This window comes from Manis pentadactyla, chromosome 11, assembly GCF_030020395.1.
Source record: "Manis pentadactyla isolate mManPen7 chromosome 11, mManPen7.hap1, whole genome shotgun sequence".
In the NCBI taxonomy this organism is placed as follows: Eukaryota; Metazoa; Chordata; class Mammalia; order Pholidota; family Manidae; genus Manis; species Manis pentadactyla.
The window spans coordinates 452,720-477,666 of NC_080029.1; the positions used below are offsets into that span (position 1 = coordinate 452,720).

The 24,947-nt window shown below is 52.6% G+C and overlaps 1 protein-coding gene across 1 annotated transcript; it reads left to right on the forward strand.

Moving 5' to 3' along the window:
* Nucleotides 1–1,296: 1,296 nt before the first annotated feature.
* Nucleotides 1,297–22,704, forward strand: LOC118919449 (uncharacterized). Its single transcript, XM_057488862.1, has 6 exons — nt 1,297–1,443; nt 1,548–1,868; nt 15,290–15,438; nt 15,486–15,590; nt 15,692–15,926; nt 22,361–22,704. The coding sequence occupies exons 1-6, from the start codon at nt 1,398–1,400 to the stop codon at nt 22,687–22,689; spliced, it is 1,185 nt and encodes a 394-aa protein (XP_057344845.1). The 5' UTR covers nt 1,297–1,397; the 3' UTR covers nt 22,690–22,704.
* Nucleotides 22,705–24,947: the final 2,243 nt, after the last annotated feature.

Consider the following 24,947-nt stretch of genomic DNA (forward strand, 5'->3'; position numbering starts at 1 on the left):
CTGAGCACGGCCGTGGTCAGTTTATATGACACCTGCCCACGCAAGCAGGTCTCTGTCAGTCACTGGGTTGTCTTTGCCTTTTATTCCGTGTCCCCTAAAGCAGCCACAAGGACTGGATTTAACTGGCCCGGGTTCTTTATTTGAGCAGCAGCTTTGCGCAGGGAGAAGGCAGGGGGCTGGGCGGTGCTGGGAGGTGGCAGCTCCCGCAGCTCCTCTGACCCGGAGGGACAGGCAGAGGCTGTGGAGGGAGGGGGTTTCTGACACTGTCCCGCAGGCCAGGGAAGGTCCCAGAAATTCATGGGGGTGTCTTTGACCAAAGTGTCCCTTCAGGGACCCCCTCCATCTCCCAGATCCTGCAGTCACTCCCAGGGGAAAGGTGGCAACACTGTATTAATTGTGAAAAGTACCCCGATAGCTCCTGGCCCAGGCTCACTGGCCCCTCAACATTAAAGCCCCCTCTGGGCATCCATTCGTGTGGATTCTCGAAGATGAGGTCACCTGTGAAGCCCCATAAAGACCACGATCTCCTGGGTGTGAGGAGGAGGGAAGGGGTCAGGGGGAGGAATCCCAGGAACACGAGGACACATCCTGGGAGAAGCCTTTCTCCCATCGGGTTGTAGTGATGCTGGTTTGCAGGAACACATATGTCACAGTCAATGATGTAAGTGTAATGATGTGCATTTCCTGGGTGCTGCACCTCAGCAAGGTGGAGTGGGGAACCATGGGTATCAGAGGGGCAGGAGGGCTGGAGGGTTAGATATGGACCCGGGAAACATTAGAGCCCTAAGCACAGGTGTGTGAGCGGGGCTCCCTCGGTGTTCTAGGTAGGACTGCGATGCAGCAAATCCCACATTCCCATGCAGGAAGGGCCTGAAAATCACTGGGAATGTGGCAGCTCTTCCCTGGAGATGAATTGGGGAGCAGTCGGGGCCACTGGGAGGGGCACAGGCCCTCACCCCAGGGGTCATTCCAACAGACACGATCTCAGGGAACCCTTCCAGCACACCTTTGTAGTCTTTTTGTAATTTTTATATGTAAATAAATGAATATCCATGGCTCCCTATGACACTAATTTTTGCACAAGTGTATAAAACAGATCACAACATGGGTCACTGATTTCCTTCAATACACTAACACACAATGAAAATTCATATAGTTTGAAAGCATTTTAATGTATTAAGCATCCCTAACACACACCGCTGCTCTGGGGCTCAACCCACTCCATAGACGTCCAGCCCCAGGGCTGCTATACAGTCAGAGCCCATGCAAATGGGGCCCTCCCTGTGCTGATGAAAAGCACCCCAGGCCTGACCCTGCAGCTCTGGGAGAGGAGCCTGAGCCCCAGGAGTCCCAGGTGTCCCCAGTCGGTCATCAGGACTCAACACACACGGCTCACCATGGAGTCTGGGCTGAGCTGGGTTCTCCTTGCTGCTCTTCTAGGAGGTGATGGATGGGGAACAGGAGACATTGTGTTTGTTCCTGCATGTGAGTCAGGGAAGCAGTGAACTTGTGACAGGTGCCTGAGCAGGAAATCTCTGTGTTTGCAGGTGTGCAGTGTGAGGTGCAGCTGGTGGAGTCTGGAGGAGGCTTGGTGCAGCCTGGGGGGTCGCTGAGACTCACCTGTGTGGCCTCTGGATTCACCTTCAGTAGCTATGCCATGCACTGGATCCGCCAGGCTCCAGGAAAGGGGCTTCAGTGGGTTGCAGGTATTAGTGGTAATGCAAACAGCAAATACTACACTGACTCCGTGAAGGGCCGGTCCACCATCTCCAGAGACAACGCCAAGAACACAGTGGATCTGCAAATGGACCGCCTGACAGACGAGGATTCAGCCCTATATTTCTGTGCGAAAGACACAGTGAGGCAAAGTCCTTGAGAGCCCAGACACCAACCTCCCTGGAGGACACAGTAGTGGCTGGGCTGCAGGGGCTCAGGACACCAGGGGACGCTGAGGACCCACCGTCAGAGGGACGCAGCCCCAGGAGCAGGTGCACAGGGAGGCTCAGGGTGGCTTCCTGTCAGGTCTGGGCTTCCTCTCCATGTGGCAGCTCCCAAAGGAACTTGTCTATATTTATAATCCTGTGCTCACTTCTGACATCACACAGTGCAGGTTTCATTTGCATTCCTAGTGACTGGGATTGAAATTCTCACCTGCACCAAATTAATCATGTCCCTTAAGGAGGCAGAAATGACCCTCTTGGTCACCAGGATCAGAGTCACGAGGAAGCTCAGGGGACCCTGGTGGGAGTTTCCATCAGGGTCAGCACAGAACCTCTGAGGGAATTTCTGACTAGCATGGGGTGTCTGGGTGTGGCCAAAGCCACCCAGAAGCTGGGCCAGCATCGGATGCTGCAGTCTCTTCTGGGCTCACTTTTGAGTCACCCCCTGACCACAGTGCACAGATAAACCTAGGCTCTGACCCTGAGCTCACTTTCCTTCTTATCTGTTTCACCACCACTAGTTGTTTTCCTGCTTTGCCCTTTGCTGCCTCTGCTCCTGAGCTTAGAGGATGTGTTATCTGTGCCCTAATTTCAGTGCTCAGGATATTTACCTGGAGCTCAGCTGTGACGCCTGCAGGCTACTGAAAGGGCTGGAGGGATGTTGTCCCTCACCCTGTCCAGGGCTCCCCTGCTGTTCCCTGTGCAGACACATTGGCAAAAAGCAGGAAGCGGGAGCCCAGGGGGTGCACGTGTTTGGTGACCATGGGGAGTGAGGAAGATATGACTTCGTGCTGCTCACACTGTCACTGTGTGGCCTGCTCACCTGGGCTCTGGGTGGCCTGCAGATGAGCCTCCCTCATGGCTGTGGGCTGTGGGGTGGCCATCAGGGTGCAGGATGGGCTCACCCAGGGTCCATGGGGGTGGTCATCAGGAAGGCCAGGCTGGACCCTCGGGAAGCTGAGCTGCTGTCCACCAGCAAGGTCATCCCCGGGCCTGCTCTGTGTGACTCAGGCCCCACCAGGTTATCTAGGAGAGCCTCCTGGGGTAGGACACTGGATGATGGATTTGAGTAAAACTGTAAAATATCATCACAGCAGCAGTCAGCTTAGTGTTTGATAGAAAACTGGGGCCAGGCCTAGTCAGCCTGCCATGTGCAGTTGACCATGGCCTGGACCATTCTGTGTTCCCCCAGCAGAAAGAGGCTCTTGATGTCAAGAACTCATAAAAGTGATTTTCTGATGCTTGGCATCTTAGCAGCTGAATAAAGAGTCTATTAAGATGGTTTGTGTATTTTGCTTTATTATTTTAGGAAGACACCCTAGTGAGGGACACAACAAGGGTGCCCGGTGAGGCTGCAGCATCTGTGAGACCACACGGCCTTCGACCACAGCGAGGGTGGGTGGGGCACTGGGGACATTCCTGGACTGCCTGCATGACCGCCCAGGGGTGTTCAAACCAGACACCCTTCAGAGGGCCCCCGAATCACACCACAACGAACCTGTCAGAGGCTGGGACAGATCACAGGACATGTGGCTTCAGCAGAAACCCTGGACAGATTTCAAAAGAGAAGTAGGGGGTGGTCTGGTGTTCTTGGAGTTTTGCGGACTCACTCAGGGCCAAGCCACTGTTCCTTTTCTCATAGGAAGATGTGGTTACCCTGGATCATTGATGGTGACGTGGAGAAGCAGGCATACAGTCTGCAAACGGTCTAGACAGGTCCCACTGCACTTGTTTCAAGTTCCAAGGAGGAGCCGACACGTCTTTCAGCCCCGCTTAGCACCGGCCCTCGGAGACGGGTCAGGGTCATTCTCCCACCCTCTCCCTTCCACAGAAGAAGGACACAGACACAGCTGCACCAAGCTCTCTCCCAGGTAATAAAGAGGATGGCCCCCCTCCAGTGTCAAGCCCTGTTCTGGTCTTCATCTGAGAACATGATCAGAACTGCCTTTACTAAACCCTGTACTTAAAATCCAATCAGAGTAACGTGTTCTCTAGGAAGCAGAGGCCATCTCTAAAGCAGTCATCTTTGTCTCCGAGTCTCACCAGAATCACCTCCACAATCCTGTCCACGGCAGCATGGACCTTGTGTAACACATAGCCAACACTTCCATCCCCATCCCAGTTCCAAAGCTCTGGGGTCATTTGTTCCCTGTGACTTGTCTTCCTGTGAGCAGAATGTACAATATGAGAAGTTCAAATGAATAACGCAGATATAAGCATTATCTCTTTGTGGAGGTTTGTGTGAACCTAAGTTTTTACATGACTTGGTTAAATCCCTCAGGGCCTGCCCACCCCATTACTTGGAATGTCCAGGTTTTCTCCATAGGGACACTTAAAGTACCTCACAAGTGGGTTTACCATTTTGCATCCCCAGTCATGACTGAGGGATCCTCATGGCATTTGGGAAGCATCAAAACAGTTTCCTCCTGGTATGAGGGCTGACATGTAAACCAGTGGCATGGAACTGAGCGTGCAGAGAGGTCCACACTTCCAGGATGAATTAATTCTGTCTAGGTTGCAGGGAGCATGAGGTGGAGTATCTCCCCAAATGCTGCCCTGAGAAGTGGATTTCCACTTGCAAACAATGAATCTGTCCCAACCTTACCTCATATACAAAGACCAACTCAAAGTGCTTTGAGGAGCTGAATGTAAAACCGAACATCCTGAGATCCCTGGAGGGGAACATGAGAGCAGCTCTTCATGACCCTGGATGTGTCACGTCATTCTTCTTATGACACTGAGAGCTGCAAAGAAAGAAGAGCTACCTTGGCATTCATCAAAACTATATACTTCTGTCATTAAAGGACATTAGTAGGAATGTGAAAAGACACTTTACAGAATGAAATAAAAGATTTGCAAACCTGACAAGAGTCCAGTGCCCAGAATATGCAAAGAACACTAACTACTGAACAACAGAATGGTAAGCCACCCACATTTAAACAGGGAGGCAGAAAAGGACTTGAATGAATCTTACTCCAAAGAAGATATACAATGGCCAATAGACACATGAAAATATACTCCACACCTTCAGATCTTAGGGAAATAGAAACTGAAAAACCAGGATGTACCACTTCCAGGCAACTAGATGGCTATGATAAGCAGAGGGGAAGTAGGGGTGTGGGGAACTGGGAGCCCTCAGGGTACTGGGCTGGGGATGTGGAAAGATGCTGGGCACTGCGGAGAACAGACAGAAGGTCCTCAAAATGTTACAGACAGGATGAGCACACCACCAGCACTTCTGCTGTGACATGTACATGGAAAAGGATGGAAACTGGGACCCAAACAGACATGAATAAATGCATATCCACTGCAGCAGTATTCACAACAACCAGAGGGGTGGAAACTGCCCAGATGTTAAGCTGTGCATGAATGAATGGTGGAATATCCTTACTGTGGAATGTTATTCAGCCAACTAAGGAATGATGCACAGACACAAACTCCAAGGTGGATGAACTCTGAAACCTTGATGGGGACAGACACAAACTGTGCAGAGGATGTGATTCCACTCGTGTGAAATACACAGGACAGGCGAGTCCACAGGACAGAAATCAGGCTGTGCGGCCAGGGATGGAGGTGAGAGGAACAGGAGGAAGGGGCTTGCGGGACGGTTTCCTTTTGGGGAGATGGGAAGGTTTGGGGCCTGGACAAAGGAGATGGTTGCACAAGGTTGAGAATGACTTAATGCCACTCAAGTGTTCACTTTAAAAAAAGTTAATTTTATGATAAGTGAAGTTCACATCCATTTCAAAAAGAGACTCCTGCATGTCTTCTTAGCTCCCCTACAGGTCTCAGTCACACATTCTGCCAGTGAAGACTGTCCACTGCACGTGTGGAACACAGAGCGCTCACCCCTCACCTGTGAAAGGAAATCTTGCTTGCCGCCTGTTTCAGCCCTTACGAATAGAGCAATGACAATCATTCCCGTGTAGTTTGTGTGGACAGAAGTTCTCATGAGAGGTCGGTAGGGACCTTGAATTGTCGATTGTAGGATAAAACTACCCTCATCTTTGTAGAAAACTGCCTTACTGAGCTCCAGAGTGACTGTGTAGATTCTCATTCCCACCAACACGGTGAACCTGTCCGCAGTTCTATATGCATGTCAACACTTGGTATTGTAAGGCCTTTGGTTTTAGTCATTGTGTTAGGCCAGTAGCAGCAGGAGTGGGAGGTGAGGGACTAGGGGACTGGGTTTGCTCTGGTCCCGATGTTCTCAGAGGTGTGGATGCCATGCCTGTGCCTGCCCCTCAGTAGGACTGCAGACACACACCCTCACTCTCCTGAAAGTCCAGTGCATTATGACCCTCCCTGGAGGGGAGTGGGTGCACACAGAGGACCAGGGCTTGGTACAAGGACAGGGCTCCAGATTCCCATGTACAAACTCTTCTCCTTCCTACACACAACAGAGTGAGTCCAGGTGGTCCTTCTCCCCAGCACCCCCATCAATTTTCATAGGCAATTTCAATCCTGGTCCCAAGTGTTGGGAGGATTACAGTGTCCCCACTGTCTGCTGTCCCACCAGAGGGCCTGTGTGAAAGCCTGTGGAAGCTGAGGCACAGCACTGGTGTAATGGGACTCATGGTTGCTGTCCTTACCCCTAGTGTCCTATCTTAAATAAGGTGAAGGGCGGGATGTGTTTCTCATCATGACTGTGGGGCTGACCTCTGGCCCCTCCAGGTCCTACTGGTCCCCCAGCACAGGATGCAGTTTGATGGCTCCCTGAAAGTCAGATCTTCATCTCCATAGTGGACATGGGCAGGGGGGCTGCATGCATTTCTGCGGGGGCTGCTCATCCTCTTTCTCAGGCTGAACCCCTGGGGAGGGCAGCTTCTGTGGTTTGTCCCCATCCTAGAGGAAAGGTTTTTATGAGTTCGGGGAGCCTTTGTGTGGCTCCGGAGCATTTCCCACTATAACACCTTCATGGCACTTAGTGTCCAGCCCTCATACACATTTCCAGCCTTACTTGTAATCATCTCTATGCCACTCAGGACCCTCTACCCCAGATAAGGCATTTTCTACCCAAATGGCTATTATCTGAAAGAAAAGAAGTAACAGGCATTGGCAAGGATGTAGATTAAAGGGAACCCTCACACACTGTTGGCAGGAATGTAAATGTGTGCAGTGACTTTGGAAAACAGTACAGACATTCCTCAAAAAAGGTAGAAATACAAATACGATAGGACCAGTAATTTCTTTTTTTATTTTTATTTTATTTTGATAACATTAATCTACAATTACATGAGCAACATTATGGTTACTAGACTCCAACCATTATCAAGTCCCCACTACACACCCCATTACAGTGTCCATCAGCATAGTACGATGCTATAGAATCACTACTTGTCTTCGCAGTGTTGTACTACCTTCCCTATGTCCCCCACCCTCTACATTCTGTGTGCTAATTGTAATGCCCCTTTTCCCCTTATCACCCCCTTCCCACCCACCCTCCCCAGTCCCTTTCCCTTTGGTAACTGTTAGTCCATTCTTGGGTTCTGTGAGTCTGCTGCTGTTTTGTTCCTTCAGTTTTTGCTTTGTTCTTATACTCCACAGAGGAGTGAAATCATCTGATCCTTCTCTTTCTCTGCCTGGCTTATTTCACTGTGCATAATACCCTCTATCTCCAACCATGTTTTTGCAAATGGTAGGATTTGTTTTCTCCTTATGGCTGAATAATATTCCCTTATGTATATGTACCACATCTTCTTTATTCATTCATCCATTGATGGACACTTAGGTTGCTTCCATATCTTGGCTATTGTAAATAGTGCTGCGATAAACATAGGGATGTGTCTGTCTTTTTCGAACTGCATTCTTAGGGTAAATTCCTGCATTCTTAGGGTAAATTCCTAGGAGTGGAATTCCTGGGTCAAATGGTATTTCTATTTTGAACTTTTTGAGGAACCTCCACACTGCTTTCCACAATGGTTGAACTAGTTTACATTCCCACCAGCAGTGTAGGAGGGTTCCCCTTTCTCCACAACCTCACTAACCTTTGTTGTTGTTTGTCTTTTGGATATTGGCCATCCCTACTGATGTGAGGTGATATCTCATTGTGGTTTTAGTTTGCATTTTTCTGATGATTAGCAATGTGGAGCATCTTTTCATGTTCTTGTTGGCCATCTGAATTTCTTCTTTGGAGAAGTGTCTGTTCAGCTCCTTGGCCCATTTGTTAATTGGCTTATTTGCTTTTTGTTTGTTGAGGTGCATGAGCTCTTTATATATTTTGGATGTCAACCCTTTATCAGATATGTCATTCATGAATATATTCTCCCATGCTGTAGGATGCCTTTTTGTTCTATTGATGACAGGACCAGTAATTTCACTCCTGAGAATTTGCTGGAAGGTGTCCCGACCTGCAGGACTATCAACGGGGGTCAACGACCTGGAGGAGAGAATTGAAAAAAAAAAAAGAGGGGCAAGGGACACAAAGAACGGACAGCAAGACAGGATGTCTGATCAAGCTGACACACTTTATTGTTTGCAGGCTCAATTTATACAGGTAGCGAGGAAGGGGTGGGTCAGAAGGTGATTGGGCCTTAGGTGGTGCCGGTGGGAGCGAGAGACCTGGAAGAGAAGCAGGGAGTTCGCCATCTTGTGGGTGGGGGCCCTTGGGAGGAAGGTTTTAAGGGGGGGCCTTTCCCTGGGGCAGAGGATGTTCTTGAGAAGCAGGGTGTTGGCAGGGTTAGAATGCCAGTGGAAAGAACAGAGGAGGAAATGTTGCTTAGCAATCTGACTGCAAGATCTATATTGATTTGGCTAGGAGAGCAGCTTTGCTTTTTCTAGGATACTGCAGAAATGATTGCTGTTGTCTTAACTTACATAACTGGCATTGCTTAAAGTCCATAGGCTCGCTCCCAACAGGAAAGAAACAAATTCACTAACTCATGCCACCCTATGTTCATTGCAGCATCATTTACAACAGCCGAGATACAGAAGCCACCTACACATCCACCAGCAGGCGAACTGATAAAGAAGATGTGACACATGTACACAAGGGAATGTCATCCGTGATAACGGAAGGATTCAACACAGCCGTCAAGGTCAGTAAACCATTTTTTAACTCTGGTTGGAAAAATCAGCAGGGCACCCCCCGCTCCCTACTCCCCCACTGCAGGCTCCTCCTTTTGCCCTACACATGCCAAAATGCCACATATCAAAATAATATAAATTGCTCCCGTTGCTTGTGCACAAGGCTCAGACCTGGGGAGATGACCCCCTCGGGGCCCGTCAGTGTGAAATAAACCTCAGCACCCCAAGACCTCCGAGTGCCACTTGGTTCCTCTGTCAGGGACCCAGTCCAGGTTTTTTTCCAGTATTTTCCATAACATTTGGTTCCCTGACCGGGAAACCCAACCACCCTGGCTTCTCGTTGCCACCAATTTGGGGCTACGGCAGGCGGTGATGGACAGGAGATCGCCACGGGAAGGCACACCCCGCCTGATCTGCCAGCAGGCTCCCACCTGGTTGCCCTGGGCCAGCCCTGCTCTGCTGTTCCCACCAGACTCGAGGAGGCTTGGCAGGGGAGGATCTGGTTCAGATGCCGAGTCCGGTAAGGCCCCGGGGCCCCTGACCCAGCCAGTCCCACCCGTTGGGGTGGAAGGGGAGCCTGATCACCTCCGGAGACTTCTTAGAAGTCTCACAGGTACACATTCCTGGGGGGGAATGTTTAAACTCTGGTCCGAGTGTGTGTGTGTGAGTGAGTGTGCAGGGCAGCTGAAGCCATTCAGTCTGCACAGAACCTGTGATTACATGGCCTGTGCTACGGAATCTGAGTGGGTCTTTCGCCTTATTTGTGGTCAGCCACCATGTCATAACAGTGAGTCAGCTTCGGCTGACCTGGCCAGGGACTTGCACGGGTGCACTTTGGTCAAGGCTGACCAAAGTCTCCACAAGGAGCGTGAATGGACGGGCATCTGACTGGTCTCCTCTCTAGAGGAGGCACCCCTCCCTTGTCGGTTGTCATGGCACTGTCCACAGACACATCATGGGGTCAGGGCACAGTGAACCCACAGTTCTCGACACCACAACCAAAAATTTCAGGAAGGGATTTTCAGAAAACTACAGAGTAAAATTAACTCCAGGCAGGTTAGAAGCCCTGTGTGAATCCATAGAGCCCACCTTTAGTGTAGGGTGGCCTCCGGAAGGGTCTCTAGATATCCCAACAATCCACCGAGTCAATGGGTCATCATTGGAGACCCAGGTCATCCCAACCAGTTCCCATACACTGACTCCCGGTTAGGAGTTGCCCAGACCCTCCCCCTTGTGTGTGGTTCGCTTGGAACAGGCAGGGACAGGGTAGGGTCTTAGTCAGCTCAACAAAGCAGCCCACAAAGAATCAACAGAAGCCTGAGCCTCTGCAAATTCTTCTGGTGACCCAGAGGAAGAGCCAATATTGTCCCCACCATATGCACTCCCAAGACTGTCAGCACCCAGCACCGGGTCCCGGATACCCTGCAGCTGTCAGCCTCCCTGCGACCCCCAGAACCAGTAGACCCAGAGCAGCAGCCAGACTGAACCCTCAGGCAGGAGCAGGCATCCTTTAGATGCTGGTGCAAGAGACATGGGATCCTGAAAGGCATAGTAAAGATGGGACCACACAGCCTGGCCACGCTTTACTACCTACCCTTCCCCATGGCTGACCTCCTCAATTACACCCCAAAGCCAGCTCTTGTTTGCCTTCAAATGGACTGAACCGGATACGGGGTGGCAGGTGCAGTCAACATGGACGCGCCTTCCACAGGGCTCAAGAACTCACCCAGTCTCTATGGAGAGGCATTGGCCCCAGTCCTTGCCTGCTTTCTGAGAGAATCCATGCCCTGCACCCTCCTGCAGTATGTAGACGACCTCTTCCCTGCCAGTGACACCCAGGAAAATTGTGCAAAAGGCACAAAGGTCATCCTGCACCTCCTGTCACACTCAGGATACCGAGCCTCCTGGAAAAAGGCACAAGTCTGCCAGCAGAGAGTCTGGTACTTGGGCTTCGTCCTCACCCAGGGAGAGAGGGCACTACGGCCAGAGAGGAAAAAGGTCATTATCTCCTTACCTCACCCCCAGATGAAGAAGGGCATGCAAGATTTCCTGTTGGACGCAGGGTTCAGCAAAATCTAGACTCCCTATTCTCAGCAATGGCAAGGCCCCTCTACAGCCTCCTGGGGTGGGGGTGGGAGGCAGACCGAAGGCCCCCTGGCTGGACAAAAGAGGCAAGAGCCGCCTTCCTGGAAATAAAGGCTGCTTCAGAACAGGCACCAGCCCTAGGCATGCCGGACACAAAAAGGGCCTTCAATCTCTTCATACATAAGAAAGCAGCAGTTCTGCATTGCATAGAACATCAAAAGGAAAACCCTATAACACAGGGGAACCAGCTCGCGGATAAGGCAGCTAAAACAGCAGCCAAATAAAAAACAGATGAAGCTCCTTCCCTTGCTACGACCCTAACACCCCCAGTGGAGGCCCCTCCACCCACATGCACTGAAAAAGAGAAGGACTGGGCCATGGCTGACGGAGCCACCCTAGCTCTAAAGAATAGTACATGCTTTCTGACAAACACATCTTTGTCCCAAGGGCAACCGGAAGGCATCTAGTCAGTGAACACCACCAGCTCACCCACCTAGGAAAACGGCACTAGAAGCCCTCCTCCAAAAGCAATACTACATCAGGCAGTTGCCAGCATCATGCCAAGCGGTCAGGGAGAGGAGCATGACTTGTGCCAGAAATAATGCTCGATCTGCACTATGACCCCCGCCCAGTGTCCAGAGAGCAGGAGTTGCCCCCTTTGAAGACCTTGAGATAGACTTCACAGATGTCCAGCCAAGCAGAGGGCTCAGATGCCTCCTAGTAATGGTGCGTCCATACCCTGGGTGGGTCAAACCTTTCTGAACCAGGACAGAATGAAGCCGGAAGGCAGGCAAAGTCCTCCTGAGAGAAATTGTGCCCCAGGTTGTCCTACTGTCTACAATTCACAGTGACAGTGGACCTGCCTTTATAGCAGATGCAATACAGATTTTAACAAAATCTCCCAACATTACCTGGAAACTCCACACTGCACACAGGCCACAAGTTCAGGGAAAATGGAGTGAATGAATCGCACCCTCAAAGGAACCCTAGCTAAGTCCGTGGGCGGACCTACTGCCCCCGGCTCTCCTGCGTGCTCGCTGTGCACCTGGGACTCAAGGCTTTTCCCCTTTTGAATTAGTGTACAGACGCCCTCCCCCGTGTCTAGGAAGCCTCCAGGGAACCTACAGCAGATGGGAGATAAGGGAGCAGGAGAGCAGCTCCAGGCCTTGGGAGCCACCCTGAATAGGCTGCAGCAATACAGCTTAGAAAGAGCCATGATCTCCTTGGGGACCCCAGTGCATTCCCCTCAGGCTGGGGACTCAGTCCAGGTCAGAGATTGAAAAAGGGACCCCCTCAAACCTCAGTGGACTGGGCCCCGCATTGTTGTTCTAACCATTCCTACTGCCCCCAACGTTGCAGGCATCACCCCGGGGGTCTGTCATTCCAGAGTGAGAAGGGCCCATAATCCGGGCAAATAATACATCCGTGGGAGGCCCAGCCAGACCTGCAGAACCCTCTCTGCCTCCGCACCCAACGATTGCCCTCTGGCTGATGAGAACACCAGTGCGCCGTGGATCCTGGCCCTTGCTGGACTGGTATCTTTCATCCTGGGCACTGAACTCTCTGCTGTTGTCCCCCCTGCCAGGACTGGACTATTCCTCGAAAGTTGCCCTGTTTATTGTCTACTAGGCAGTCGTAGGTTGTTTTGCTGTGCTTTGCTTACCTGTTTCTCCTAACTACACTCAAACTCTGCCCGCATCTCCCCACTAGCACTCTGTCAAGTTATTTCTACACCTTCTTTCCCTTCCCTTCTCCCCCACACTCCCGGGGAACCTCAGTGTGGTTGCACAAAGTCAGACAAATGGGGGACCAGGTTCAGTGCCTACACCTACACGCCTGCTAAATGCTATGGTAAGAACAGGGCCACCCTTTCCCTTAAAGGTGAGAGGAGATACTGGACTAAAACAATAAATCAATGGGACTCAGACTGTGCGATTAGGGGAAGAAGAGACCCACTGTCCGCCAGACCTGCCTCAGCCACACTGGAATGTCTGATGGGGGGAGTCCAGAGCCAAGCACAGAGGGATGGGGATGAAAAGGTCAGGCAGCCCCCAAAGGCACCGACTAAAGGGGCAGCTGACCACAATGCTGACCTCTCAGGTTTTTCATGACATTTGGTTCCCTGATTAAGCAGGTGACTATTACTACGGGGTCTGCCTTCAGTCCCTGGAGCGTCCTCAGCTCCCACTGCGCAGTCAGTGGAGGGCTGGGCTGAGGCGGGGTGCGGAGGAGGACTCCAGGTGGGGTACGTGCCCCTCCAGCTGCTTTCTTATTTTAACCGGCCCTTAAGATATGTGCCCATCCGCTCCAATTGCACAAGCCCCCTCTGACATTAGCGCCTCCCAAGCTGCAGGTGTTAAACTGGAATCTGTAGCTAACAACTCTGTTAACTGGCCTTGCTGGGCCCGCGGCTCTGTTGCTCCATGAGCTATTAGTGGGACCCTGCACCTCTAACTGGCTCCTTAGCTTAATCAGGGAACGCATGTCCTCCGTGCGGCTCATGCATACGCAGATCCATTATGACCCTATCATAAACCAAGGAGCTGATGCATCCTAAAAGGAAGTGTGGAAAGGGGCATCAGAGGGAGGGTGACAGGGAAAAATTACAAGGACAGCAGGCTAGTCCAGGCAGCTCTATCCTGCTGCTCTTCTGAGCAAAGACAACAGAAACTCCCTTCACTCCCCGCTCTGCCAGGACCTCCCTCCCTGACCTCCCTCCCCCTTGCCTGCTCCCTTGCTGTGCACGTAGAAATGTTGCAGATACAGAAGCAGAAATATATATACTGCTTGCCTTGACTTTGTTTGGAGCGCAGACCTTGGGAGACGACTCCCCTTGGGGCCTGCTGGGTGTGAAATAAACCTCAGCACCCCAAGACCTCCGAGTTCTTCCACCAGCAATCCAGTCCAGGTTTTTCAGGTTTTCCATAACATTACCAGCAGCATGTTCTGGGCCCCCAGTCAGGCTGGTGGGTCTGGGCTCCAGGCCCTCAGCAGTGCCCCTCCCTCCTGTGGGCTGCCCAGTAGGTGGGCCCTGAGACACCTTGCCCCAACTCTCCTGCCAGTTCCTACAGTCCCTTATCTGTGTTGTGCAGGAGGTGCTCACTTAGGCCTCCCTTGTCCCTCAGGATAAGCTGCTGGAGGATCGGGCAGCCTCAGGGTGAATGTGGGGGGGTGGCGGGGCTTTCTCTCTGCAGGCACCATGGACGCCCCTCTCTGCTTCTCTGTATCCTCACAGTCTCCACAAGTATCTTCTTGCTCACTTATTACCCAAACACAGGCCATACCAAACATCAAATCACACTGTTTTCCCATCTTGTACTCCATCCATACGGAAGTTGTCAGTGTTGGAAGAAATTCTCATGTTCTCTGTCCTCAAAGCCCTAATATTGTGTCACAGTCCTCCTATGATAATCACTGAATTGGTCATTGGCTCCCGATAAGGACCCCGTATTCTGTGGCCTGTAATCCTGGAGGTAAAGGGACTCCCTGCCCGCACACAGGCAAAGGCAGTAGGAAGGTCCTGGGAGCCCCCCTCCCGGAGGCCTGTGGACCTCCAATCTCCAAATCCCCAACGGAGGCTGCTGATCAAAGAGACACGCTCTGTGCTCCCACATCCCATGAACCTGTCCGTTGATCAGGGTGCAGTCTGTGCCTTAAGCTTTCTATTCTGTTGAAGAAAACTCATTCTGATGTCTGTTAAAATGGTATGAAAAGCATCATTGGACACTATTGCCAGTGGGGTATTAAAATAGGACAGAGAGCCTCTCGGTCACCATGAGGAAATGGGGTGTGTATGAACAGGGAGCAGATGATGTCATTGCGTGGAGAGCTACCGAGAGGGGCCATCTGGGACCCAGGTGCCTGGCCCAGCATCGCAGCCCTGAGGCTCAGGCAGACCTGCATGCCCCTGGTTCCCCAGGGGCCCCTCCCCTTCACTAGCCTGGGCCTCCTCAGGATACCTGTGGGCACAGTGACCTGCAACCCACCTGGCCCTCCACCTTACACCGCTGAACTGTGCCCGTGCAAACACACCAGATTCAAGGAGAAATCCAGGCATGACTAAGGAGTCATCCAACCACTCCCTCTGGGCCCTGCCCTATCCAGAAACACCTGGCCCTGTCCATGGGCCCTGCTCTGCCTGCTGGCTTCTGTCCTGACTGAGTGACCCACAGTTCTCAGCAATGGGGTGCAGGCATGAGGCGTGTGTCTGGGGGAGTCATGTTCTTCCCTGCCTCCAGGTGTGCAGGCCAAGGACGACATCGCACTGTGGGGAGGGCATGGCAAAGTCCTCATGGGTGCTGAGATTCACCTGTGCCACCTGCTCTCTCAGTACTGGAATATTCTGAGGTGGACCTGCCCCCCACAGGAAGGGGGCTGGAACCGGTCGGTGTGATCTGGGCTAAGGGGACCACTCAGCTCAGCTCTGACCTCCAGGCCCTAGTCAGCATCTCTAGGGACACAGCCAAGCACCAAGTGATCCTACAGCTGCTCAGTGTGATGGCCGAGGACCCAGGCCTGTACTGCAGTGCCCAGAGCTCTGTGATGAGGATTCAGTTGGGAGCCGGACACACACCTCCCCTGGGAGAGCAGGTTGTGCAACAGGGGCTCAGCTTCCCTAAGGAATCGCAACCGTGCTCTAGGGCTCTACCCCCTGCATGGAGGTCCAGCCCCAGGGCTGCTTTAGAGTCAGAGCTCATGCAAATGGGGCCCTCCCTGTGCTGATGAAAAGCAGCTCAGCCCTGACCCTGCAGCTCTGGGAGAGGAGCCCCAGCCCAGGGAGTCCCAGGTGTCCCCAGTCGGTCATCAGGACTCAACACACACAGCTTACCATGGAGTCTGGGCTGAGCTGGGTTCTCCTTGCTGCTCTCCCAGAAGGTGAAAAGGAGACCGTAGGGATGTGGGATGTGTGAGTGGGGGAGGCAGAGGACCAGTGACAGATGTGTCTCGCCAATGGGTTTCAGCCCTGGGCAAGTTCACTGTGGATTCAATGTGACCAAAGAAATGACAGTAGAATGTTCTTGGAGTAAAAGAGTTATATCCACTTTAGTTCCATGGTGGGAGGTTAATCACTAAAATCTTGTTCACTCAGAGCGAGTCTGCAGGCTGCAAGCCGGTCTCCGCCTCTGGGCTTCTCTGCCACCTGAGCCATCGCAGTCTCTGTCCTCATCACTGCCACCACTCCAGCCTCTGCTCTGCTCTCCTGCAGCTTTGAATCCCATGCTGTCATGTCACCCAGAGCACAGCCAGGGCTCTTACTATAGAGTCAATAATGACATGTTCCCCACACGTGTGTAGTGAGCTAGCCAACCATGCCCAGGTGAACATCCCGGCCACAGGAACCTTCATTTAATCCACAGGGTTAAAGAGCCTTCAACAGCCTGAGTCCATAGGAAGTATGTTTACATGTCAGCAAGCTATAACAATAGCAAAGTAATACTAATAATGCCGTTGTCCAGGGGTTGGTCCAGAGTCTGGGTGGAAGCTGTCAACTCCCCAAGGTCATGACCCCGTTATGAAACAGGTGCATCAGCCTTGTGAGTCCAAAGATCAGAGGCTTCTAAGGATCCGTGAGATTCCTCAGGTGATGGGCTCTCTCCAAGAAGCCTTCCGGTTGGTTGGAATTATATATTGACTCTTCAGGGGTTCCTATCTGCTGAAAACTGTAACCACCCCAAAATGTGCCCTTTGAAACTTAATGGGCAATGTGCTGTGTTAGGAGGCAGGGCCTCTGGGGAGCACTGAGGTCAGGAGGCGGAGCCCCAGGGACGGGGTCAGGGCCCTCATGAAGCAGCACTGAGAAGGCTTCCCTGTTCCCTTCCTCCATGTGAGGTCACAGGAGGGACAGTCCCCCAGGAAGGAGGTTCTCCACAGTCACTCAACCTGCTGGCACCTGATCTTGGGATCCCAGACCCACAGCTGTGAGAAAGAATTTCCTGCTGTTTATGAGCCACCCCGTCTGTGGATCCTCGTTACAGCAGCCAGAGCACAAGAAGACACTGGTGAGCCGTGAACCAAACACTGACTCTGGGGCTGTGCAGCGAAGCTTGTTGTCAAAGTTCCTGTTAAATCCCTTCAGTGTGATTCAAGGGCTATTTGTGTGTGGTGTTTCTCTCAGTACGTGGAATGAATGGGTTGTGGCCCATGGGAGTCTGGGGAAAGATGGAGTGGGAGGCAGCCGTCACCTGTTGGTGACATGAGCAGGTACATGGATTCTTTTAAACATTTTGCAGTGTCCGAACACATTAGGGCCAAGGCGGCTATGGGAGGAAACATGTCTAAGTGCACGGTCGTCCCCGGGACCATGTCACAGGGGGTCAGGGGTGTGTCCGCAGGGAGGGGACCCTGATGCCTTCATATCCAGTAGGAACACCTTGGCACAGAGGAAAGTTTGGATAGTTTTATTAAAGAATATTATTTTTCAGTATTCCTTGAAAACTGTGGATGTGGGGAGAGTGGAATTTGAGATGTAATGACGCCTTGCAGGGCTGGTGTATGATGAGGCTGGAAGGTGTGCACCTCCATTACTGGATGTAACAGCAGGTCCACCACACATGGGAAATGTGCACTCAGGCACGGCTATAGGGACTTAAAATAATGTAGGTTTTTGTCAAGGAGTCGCTTCGGGACAAGGAGAAAATACACAACAAATAAAACACATTCAAATCCATGGCAGGTGGAACTGGACAAAATCCATGTATGTGTACAGGGGGCCCTTGAGGACCGGGTGCTGGCCATGTCCCTCAGGACAGATTGCCCAGGTATTTGATGTTGCTGGTGTCACATGACCAGGAATGACCTCCGATGTCTTTGTAAAGTGTCCTCACAAGTATTGGATTTAGGTAGAAACCAGTTTGTCCACACCACGTAGTGCAGAGAAACAGAGGCATTTATCTAATATTCATTGGAAGCCCTCTGGCGCCACCATGGAGCTGTGAGATTGCAGATTCTCCACGTGGGAGGACACCATTCTCTTTATTCAACTCAATGTCTGTGTCACGTTCAGGGGCTCTGACCCCCACCAGGCATGGACCTGACAACATGGTTCTGAAAGTCACACGCAGGGAGTAGCAGGGACAGGGGAAAGGACGGGATTTCCCCAAAGTGAGTTCTGAAGAACCAGGCCTGTGACCCCAGACCCAGAGCTGTCACATGTGCACGGGGACAGGTGCCTGGGGGGACGTGAGGCTGCACCAGGGAGGCAGACCTATGTTCATGTACAGCTGGAGGCATCAGATCCTATACTGGGGGTATTTGCCTGATCCGGTGGTTTTCCAATAAGTGGCTCAGAGAACTGAGGCTCTTGTCATCACTGATGGTTTCCGTTAACCTGTTTCCATCTCATTAGAGATCAGCCTCCAGGTTATCTTGAACAAGATTCCCTGAGCCTAACCTTAATCACTCCCAAGGGTCTATGGACACGTAGCGAAAAATTTCTTGTCATATTTGAGTTTCTTCTTTATTTCCAATGTTGGCAACTGGGCTTCCAAGAACATGAGCTAATAAAACCAAAACAAAGAAAACTGGTGACAGCGAATTTTCATTGATTCAGCAGCAGAAACTCACCTGAAGCGAACACACCCCAACAACAGCGCCATCTCTCTGCACACATTGTCACACGGTCGCTCACCGAGTCCCACAGACTCCACGCTGCAGACGTGAGGCCCCCCTGTGCTGAGACCAGACTCTGCTCCCTGTCCATCCTCTGAGCCCTCTCCAGGGGACACAAGGCATCAGAGGGAAGGTCCCATCTCCCCAGCATGAGAGCCACCTGCCCCTCTAAGTCACCCTCAGGTCATGGTGGCTGATTCCCCTCAGTGTCCTCATCACTGGGGACCTTCAATGGCATCTGTTTTACAGGTTACCTTATGTCCTTTTATTGCTAAAGACCCTTCGGTCTTTATTTTTCTTCCATTTTTCTCTTCCTAGTATTGTAACATGACCTTGTGTCCAGCCACAATCACCATGAATAATGTCCACAAATGTCACCAGCACCTCGGAGCCCCACATACCTGTTTCTTCCTTCCTGGGGATGAGCTACACTTGAAACCCACGAGCACCCCCATGAACAAAGGCACACCTACCCTACTGTCTCCTCTGTGAGTACATGAACCCTGTCCGTCCAGGTGCCCCCACCTCCTGGAGGCAGGATGGGCCCTTCATGTATGTCTGTCCAGTTAAGGCCCTGAGAGCACCTGGACACTTACAGACCCACATGGATGTGGAGGTGGGGGCCTCTTCCCTTCATTCCAGAGCAGCTCTGCCCACGTTCCCAGGTTCCACAGTGGCTCTCAGGGTCTCTCAGGACCACCGGAGGCATCTCAGGACTCTGGGGCACTGAGCACACAAAGGGGTGCTCAGTATATACCAGGTGCTCACGACACCCTGGGATACGCAGGATGCACTAGGGGACATCGGGACTCCAGGGGGCGCTGAGCACCCACAGCTCAGAGAGCAGACCCAGGAGCAGGTGCACAGGGAGGCTGCTTCCTGCCAGAGTCTGTGGTTTCCTCTGCATCTAACAGCTTCCCATGGAAACCCTCTGTGCTCCTCATGCCTTGGGAACTGGGCATTTCTGGCTGAGGAAACTTGTGATGTGTGGTCACTTTATCACATGCACCAAATACAGGGGGTCACTTGTGGAGGCAGCAATGTGTGCAGGGGTCCCAAAGCAGAGGCTTGAGGATGCTAAGGGCCCTGGGGGGGCGTTTCTCAGTGAGACTCAAGGTGGGAATCTTAGGAAACCACCAAGGGCAGTCTGAGGATTGTGGTGACACCCAATGCATCCAGTCCAGGGCCTGTGGCCTGAGGACCTGGTGGAGGTGACATCTGACAGAAAGTGTCTGGGTCAGGCTCTCTGAGCCCTGGTTGCATTGCCCCACTTTCTACGAATTAGTGTCTTTCGTTGCTGCAATGTGTGGCCACATCTCTGTCTCCTGCTCCTTGATGTGGGTTCAGGGGTGAACATGGGGCTCAGTCCTTACCTGGGGTTCAGCTGTGACCTAGGCTGGGGAGCCCCCAGCACCATAAAAGGCCGATGGGATGTCCACACCATGCTTGCCTAGGATGTGCCTGCTCCGTGCACACATGGACCCTGGGGAAAGGCAGTGGGTGTTAGAGGCCCAGGGGAGGCTGGATCAGTACCTGGGATGTGGGTGCGGGTCCCGTGAGGCTCAGCTGTCCTGCAGAGGCCACCCTCACTGTGGGGTTGGAGGGTGGGGAAGGGTGGTGACTCAGAGCTGAGGGTCTGTGATGTGGGGCAGGCTGGGCACCACCACCCCTCAGGGCTTCACTTTTCCTCCTGAGCTGCAGCAGAGGTGTCTGTCCCCTGAGCACATCGTGTCCCTCAGTCCTGCTCTGACGGAACCTGGAACACCCCGGTTGTCTAGGACACACCCCGAGTCTCAGGGCAATGAGGTGGTGGACTTTCATGACATCTGCAGACGCCCTTACAGGGACTGTGGGTGACTGTCGGAGAGAAGAACTGGAGGGGACAAGCCAGCCAGGTGGGCACAGCTCTGACCATGGCCGTGGTCAGTTTATACGACACCTGCACATAGAGGCAGGTCTCTATCAATCACGGGTTGTCTTTGCCTTTTATTCCCTGTCCCCTAAAGCAGCCACAAGGACTGGATTTAACTGGCCCGGGTTCTTTATTTGGGCAGCAGCTTTGCGCAGGGAGAAGGCAGGGGGCTGGGCGGTGCTGGGAGGTGGCAGCTCCCGGAGCTCCTCTGACCCGGAGGGACGGGCAGAGGCTGTGGAGGGAGGGGGTTTCTGACACTGTCCCGCAGGCCAGGGAAGGTCCCAGAAATTCATGCGGGTGTCCTTGAACAAAGTGTCCCTTCAGGGACCCCCTCCATCTCCCAGATCCTGCAGCCACTCCCAGGGACAAATGGCAGCACTGACGGCTTCAGCAGGAGCAGAGGGTGGGTATCTGGGCACCACAGTGGGGAGCGTGGCCAGTGCATCCCACCAGGAGCCACGTGCAGGGCAGCCTCAGGCCAGCACAGCGTCCATGGGTTTATTTGAGAAAAAATGGGTTTACTGATCCGTTAGATGAGAAACACAGGCAGCCTTGGGGTCTACAAACATTCATTCCAAATACCTTGTTCCTTCATTTTCTTCAAACTCATGGCCCAGACTTGCTTTGCCCTGTAGGAATTGTGAAAAGTACCCTGATAGCTCCTTGCCCAGGCTCACTGGCCCCTCAGCATTAAAGCTCCCTCAGGGCATCCATTCGTGTTGATTCTCCAAGATGAGATCACCTGTGAAGCCCTATAAAGACCATGATCTCGTGGGTGTGAGGAGGAGGGAAGGGGTCGGGGGAGAAATCCCCAGGACACAAGGACACATCCTGGGGGAAGCTTTTGTGCGCTCGGTTTATAGTGATGCTGTTGCACAGTGACACTTACATCACAGTCATTGACATAAGGGTAACGATGTGCATTATCCTGGGCGCTGCACCTCAGCAAGGAGGGGTGGGGAACTGTGGGTATCAGAGGGGCAGGAGGGCTGGAGGGTTAGATACGGACCCAGGAAACATTAGAGTCCTGAGCACAGGTGTGTGAGCCTGGCTTCCTCCGTGTTTTAGGTAGGACTGCGATGCAGCAAATCCCACATTCCCATGCAGGAAAGGCCTGAAAATCACTGAGAATGTGGCAGCTCTTCCCTGGGGCTGGAATAGGGAGCAGTCGGGGCCACTGGGAGGAACACAGGCCCACACCCCCGGGGTCATCCCACCAGACACGGTCTCAGGAAAACCTTCCAGCAACCATTTGTATACTTTTTGCAATTTTTATAAGTAAATAAATGAATATCCATGGCTTCCTATGACACTAGGTTTTGCACAAGTGTATGAAACAAATCACAATATGGGTCACTCATTTCTATCAATACACTAAGACACAATGAAAATTCATATAGTTTGAAAGCATTTTAATGTGTTAAGCATCCCTAACACACACCCCTGCTCTGGGGCTCTACCCACTCCATAGATGTACAGCCCCAGGGCTGCTATTGAGTCAGAGCTCATGCAAATGGGGCCCTCCCTGTGCTGATGAAAAGCAGCCCAGCCCTGACCCTGCAGCTCTGGGAGAGGAGCCCCAGCCCCAGGAGTCGCAGGTGTCCCCAGTCGGTCATCAGGACTCAACACACACGGCTCACCATGGAGTCTGGGCTAAGTTGGGTTCTCCTTGCTGCTCTCCTAGGAGGTGATTGATGGGGAACAGGAGACCCTGGGGTGTGGGTGGTGTGAGAGGGGGAAGCACTGCATGTGTGACAGGTGCCTGACCAGGACATCTCTGTGTTTGCAGGTGTGCGGTGTGAGGTGCAGCTGGTGGAGTCTGGTGGAGGCTTGGTGCAGCCTGGGGGGTCGCTGAGACTCACCTGTGTGGCCTCTGGATTCACATTTGATGACTATGCAATGAGCTGGATCCGCCAGGCTGAAGGGAAGGGACTGGAGTGGGTCTCAAGTATTAGCTGGAATGGAAACAACAAATACTACACTGACTCCGTGAAGGGCCGGTTCACCATCTCTAGAGACAACGGCAAAAACACGGTGGATCTGCAAATGGACCCCCTGACAGACGAGGACTCAGCCCTGTATTTCTGTGCGAAAGACACAGTGAGGCAAAGTCCTTGAGAGCCCAGACACCAACCTCCCTGGAGGACACAGTAGTGGCTGGGCTGCAGGGGCAGGACACCAGGGGGCGCTGAGGACCCACCGTCAGAGGGACGCAGCCGCAGGAGCAGGTGCACATGGAGGCTCAGGGTTGCTTCCTGTCAGGGTCCGGGCTCCCTCTCCACGTGGCAGCTCCCCCAGGGAACTTCTGTATATTTATGTTCCTTTGCTCACTCCTGACATCTCGCAGGACAGAAGGTTTTCTTGTTTTCCTGCTGATTGGAGCTCTTCTCTCCCTTGCACCAAATGTACTGTGTCCCTCAACGAGGCATAAATGACCCTGGGTGCTCACTAGGGTGGGAATCCCGAGGAAGCTCCAGGGACCCGGATGGGGGATCCCAATCAGTGTGAGTGCAGAGCCCTCTGGGGGAGCCCCTGACTAGCACAGGGTGTCTGGGTGTGGCAACAGCCACCCAGAAGCTGGGCCAGCATCGGATGCTGCAGTCTCTCCTGGGCTCACTTTTGAGTCACCCCCTGACCACAGTGCACAGATAAACCTCGGCTCTGACCCTGAGCTCACTTTCCTTCTTATCTGTTTCACCACCACTAGTTGTTTTCCTGCTTTGCCCTTTGCTGCCTCTGCTCCTGAGCTTAGAGGATGTGTTATCTGTGCCCTAATTTCAGTGCTCAGGATATTTACCTGGAGCGCAGCTGTGACACCCGCAACCTCCTGAAAGGGCTGGAGGGATATTGTCCCTCACCCTGTCCAGGGCTCCCCTGCTTTCCTCTGTGTGGACACATTGGCAAATGCCAGTGAAGCAGGAGCCCAGGGGGTGCACGTGTTTGGTGACCATGGGCAGTGAGGAAGAAATGACCCTGTGCTGCTCACACTGTCACTGTGTGGCCTGCTCACCTGGGCTCCAGGCGGCCTGCAGATGAGCCTCCCTCATGGCTGTGGGCTGTGGGGTGGCCATCAGGGTTCAGGCCGGGCTCACCCAGCATCCATGGGGATGGTCATCAAGAAGGCCAGACTGGACTATTGGGAAGGTGATCTGCTGTCCACAAGCAAGGTTATCCCCAGGCCAGCTCTGTGTGACTCAGGTCCCACCAGGTTATCTAGGAGAGCCTCCTGGGGTAGGACAATGGATGATGGAATTGAATAAACCTCTAAAATATCATCACAGCAGCAGTCGGCTTATGTCTGATAGAAAACTGGGGTCAGGCCTAGTGAGCCTGCCATGTGCAGTTGACCATGGCCAGGACCATTCTGTGTTCCCCCTGCAGAAAGAGGCTCATGACATCAAGAACCCATAAAAGTGGTTTTCTGATGCTTGGCCTCTGAGCAGTTGAATAAAGAGTAAATTAAGATGGTTTGTATATTATGCTTTATTGTTTTAGAAAGACACCCTTGTGAGAGACACAGCAAGGGTGCCAGGTGAGGCTGCAGCATCTGTGAGACCACACGACCTTCGACCACAGGAAGGTGCAGGGTGCTGGGGACATTCCTGGACTGCCTTCAGGGCCACCCATGGGTGCTCCAACCAGACACCCTTCAGAGGGCCCCTGACTCACACCACAGTGAACCCGCCGCAGGCTGGGACAGATCACAGGATGTGTGGCTTCAGCAGAACCCCTGGGACAGATTTTGAAAGCAGAGTAGGGGGTGGCCTGGTGTTCTTGGAGTTTTGGGGATTCACTCAGGCTCAAGCCGCTCTTCCTTTTCTCATAGGAAACTGTGTTTATGCTGGATCATCGATGGTGATGTGGAGAAGCAGGCATACAGTCTGCAAACGGTCTAGACAGGTCCCACTGCACTTGTTTCAAGTTCCAAGGAGGAGCCGACACGTCTTTCAGCCCCGCTTAGCACCAGCCCTCGGAGACGGGTCAGGGTCATTCTCCCACCCTCTCCCTTCCACAGAAGAAGGACACAGACACAGCTGCACCAAGCTCTCTCCCAGGTAATAAAGAGGACGGCCCCCCTCCAGTGTCAAGCCCTGTTCTGGTCTTCATCTGAGAACATGATCAGAACTGCCTTTACTAAACCCTGTACTTAAAATCCCATCAGAGTAACGTGTTCTCTAGGAAGCAGAGGCCGTCTCTAAAGCTATCATCTTTGTCTCACCAGAATCTCCTCCAAAATCCTGTCCATGGCATCATGGGCCTTGTGTAACACAGCCCCAAACCCTTCTATCCCCGTCCCAGTCCCAAAGCTGTGGGGTCATTTGTTCCCTGTGACTTGTCTTCCTGTGAGCAGAATGTACAATATGAGAAGTTCAAAT